This window comes from Limulus polyphemus, unplaced genomic scaffold, assembly GCF_000517525.1.
Source record: "Limulus polyphemus unplaced genomic scaffold, Limulus_polyphemus-2.1.2 Scaffold5364, whole genome shotgun sequence".
Lineage (NCBI taxonomy): Eukaryota > Metazoa > Arthropoda > Merostomata > Xiphosura > Limulidae > Limulus > Limulus polyphemus.
The window spans coordinates 38,489-42,134 of record NW_013670974.1 but is presented as its reverse complement, the minus strand read 5'-3'; the positions used below and the strand labels follow the sequence as shown (position 1 = coordinate 42,134).

Genomic DNA, 3,646 nt, shown 5'->3' with positions numbered 1-3,646 from the left:
TTCTTTTTCCTTCTTTTGGGTCTCATTTTGAAAATGTTTTTAATGTAAGGTAGCGGAGACCAATACTGCTAATCACTACTCAACACTACAGCAAGAGGATACTGTTTTTAATACAAAGTAGTGGAGATTAAGATTGCTAATCACTACTCAACACTACAGCAAGCATATGACAAAGTGTAAAATAAAACAGTACAGAACAAAGATACTAAATGAGGGAACACAATTCGTACTTACTCTAACTATCTGGCTATGCTGTCTTTCCACTGCCAGATGAAGAGGAGTCTGAAGGTTAACATTTTGTAAGTCCATGTTAGCTCGGCCCTGAGGACAAAATAATGGTCATTAGCAGTCACTTGTAGACACACACACATACACAGATTCATACGAATTGTTTAAAACAATACAGGGGAACCTGTGAGATTTTGGGACAGACTGAATAGAATTTCTACTCGGAGAGTAATATTTTATGACATTGTGTCAAACTACCCAAGTTAATCACAGAGAGAGTTTCTAATATGGCAAAAGTTGTTTAGTTGATTGGCATTTTTGGCACAAAGCAACATGGCTATCTTCACCAAACAACTGGTAAAAATCTTATAAAAGTAAAATTCAATAAAATGTAGAAATTAATCGAGTTAAAACTAAACAATGTGCAAAATATCTAATAGAATTAAAAAGGCCAATGACTCATAAAAATTTAAAAATACAATCATGTTCGACAGTGTCACCATCGCCAATGACACCGTCGCTCAGAGTTGTAATGATGGCACAACAGTAAAATGTGGGCTATTGTGATTTGAGTGTCACAAAGGCTACATACACACTGGTGGTTCAGTACCAGATGAAAGAAAACGGTGATTTAAAAAAACTGTGACCAATGCATAGCCTAGCCAGAACAACTTCCTCATTCCAATCCTTATGGAAACAAGATGGCCAAAGAACAACAGAAGGTTTGATCTGGAAAAGCTTGTTGTCACATTGCTCGCTCATGTCAAATGCCAACTGGCACGAAGGGTGAGAACCAATGGTAAGTGATTCCAGGGCCAGTAGAGAGCTAAGAGAATCAGTGTAAATAGTACAATCAGTGTACTGCGTAGCTTCTATGTGATCCAAGACAAGAGAAATGGCATACAACTAAACAGTAAATACAGACACTGTAAAGGGGATCCTGTGAGCAACCACCAAGCCACAACAAACCATGGCAGAGCCCACTGAGTCACCTGATTTTGAACCTTCTGTGCCTGCTGGCAGGCTGGAGATCACCACGGACAAGGATATCTTGGGAAACATGTTGAGGTTTTGGGTATAGAATGAACAGCTGCTTGAATTATACAATCAGTCACTGCCTCCACTCAGTCATTAATAGATGGAAGACTAACAACAGCAGGATCGAGTTCTGAGAGATTGGTGAAAGAGAGTCAGTCAGCCAAAGAAAATGGACCCGAGGAGACACCAGAAACTGGGGTTGAAGGAAGTGGACCCAGGCAGTCACTGGAAAGAATAGTGTGGACAGAGATAGGAGTAGACATTGACTTGTCAACTCATTTATTCATAGAGGGCAAAGAATCCTTCACATTGTTTGAGAACAACTCTGTTGGAGGCATGGAAAGATCTGTCTGCTACTGTAGCAGTGGAAAGTAGTGCAGCAGCATATGTCTGAAATGGAGTGTGGAACAATAACTTTTGAGCCTCGGGGTAAGAAATGTTATGGTCAGTACATAAACATTGTACCTTTTTCTCTTCCACCCACTTAGGGCAAAATCGGTAGTAAGAGGGGTGGGAACCACCACAGTTGATGCAGTGAGGATCCAGTTGACACTCGTAGGTGTCCTGGTCTTTGTCACCACAACAAGAACTCATCAAAGAACCACGAAAAGATGCCCAAACACCCATTGAGAACGCCCAAAACAGGACCAACTAATTGACCCTTGGGGGCACCCCAAGGCCACCTGTCTACAGAAATTCAAGGCCAAAGTGATGTGTTGTAGTCAACTACCAAGATCCTCTTCTCCCCTTCACAGGTGGACACGCATGGCAAACACATGGGTGGATGTTCAGATCCCAGAGAAGGTAAATTGAAGGTATAGAACCTTCCCTGGGAGGTCCCTTCACCATGTACAGGAATCCACCTCGACGGGATATGGCAGAAGCTTCAGGTGTATGATATCACACATTATTTCTATACTTGTCGTTGTGGCAAATACAACTAATGTACTGTAAGTGAAGTACAAGTAGAGCAGTGTTTCTCAAACAGTGGTTTGCAACCCCCCAAGGGAGTCATTAGCAGATTTACAGGGGGGTCCCTGAGGTGCACATATCACCTTTGTTATGAACTATGACAAAATACGCGAAGAAATATCAAGAATTTTTCATCCTTGTAGAGAATGGGAGGTTGTGATGAGCCAAAGCCAGGATGCAGGGGTCAACTGGCAAATCCGAACGAGAAACACTAAACTAGAGTATCCATTATTCACACCAGCTGAGAGTACCCATTAAGGATGGGATGCAAAAACTGTATAAAGGACAATGTCCCCTTTCCTTCTTTCTTTTGTTACTAAATCCCTAACCTTTGTCTAGATGTAACTACGTGTATATTGGGAGTTGGTATTTCCATAAACAATTGGTGGTTTTAACAAAAACAAATATGGGGTTAACCATGAGACCCTAACTACAAGTTTACCTGAAGCTACTTCAGCATTAAAAATGAATGGTTTTGCCAAATGATACTGTAATTAACCATGATATAATGCACTTAAGTATATATTGTTAGATGTTTGAATGTGTTTACTTTACTTCGAGGGCTAGCCCATCAGTTGTTAACAGGGCTTATCATAATTATTTTTGACTTTCTTCTGAGAGTAAGTGGAGTTAACTTGAATGTTATTGTGGCATTCAATAATAATTACAACAGAGTGAATAAACACCATGTTTAGCACTGAAGATGTAGAAAACAGACTTACCTGAGTAACCAGTAATTCTGCTACTTCCACATGGTTATTAAGTGCAGCAAGATGAAGAGCTGTATAACCATCATCCTTCTTCTCGTCCACAAGCCATGGCCGGGGTAATTTGGTTAAAAGAATCCGCATAGCACTGTAACGAAATAAGCATTTTATTAGGGGGAAAAAAGTATTAATAGTGAGAAAATCTATTCTACAAAGTAGCTCAGAAAACTAAAACCAAACTCTTCCCTTGTAGTATTCAGACTTTGATTAAAAATAAAAATAGCTATATGAAATACTTCCCTGTGAAAAGAAATAGCATTAATTACTAAAAGCCAAAGCCAAGGGTCAAATACTAAGGTCACAAAAAGACAGTCATACACTAATTGATGAAACATTTTTCAAGCTTAAATGTTTAAATGTTTGTATTAAGTATGTACTAAAAATTTTGATTATATAGTCCCCACAATTCAATGACAATTCAGAGATCAGCAATTGTGATCAAGCCACGACACAGTATGCTTCCAGATAGCTCTAAATATTAAATTTGAAAGTACCAAATTATTCATGGACATTTTTATCTCTCATATATATGTTAACAAACGGGAAAAACGGGGGTGGGGCGGATAACAACACTGACCCTTCCAAGCCAACTCCACAGGAGGGGTCCTAATGGTACAAGTCAGGTTTGGTAATAATAAATC

General features: G+C 39.4%; 1 protein-coding gene across 2 annotated transcripts in view; it reads right to left on the bottom strand.

Annotated features, from left to right (window-relative positions):
- The window catches only part of LOC106472478 (E3 ubiquitin-protein ligase MIB1-like), a 27,952-nt gene extending 24,863 nt beyond the window's left edge, over window positions 1-3,089 (bottom strand). For both annotated transcript variants that reach the window (XM_022401057.1, XM_013933132.2), the window contains exons 1-2: window positions 2,961-3,089; window positions 235-321 (exon numbers count right to left, since the gene is read on the bottom strand). In XM_022401057.1, the coding sequence (XP_022256765.1) occupies window positions 235-321; window positions 2,961-3,089 (216 nt within the window). The remainder of the gene's footprint in view (window positions 1-234; window positions 322-2,960) is intronic.
- Between the last annotated feature and the right edge of the window lie 557 nt (window positions 3,090-3,646).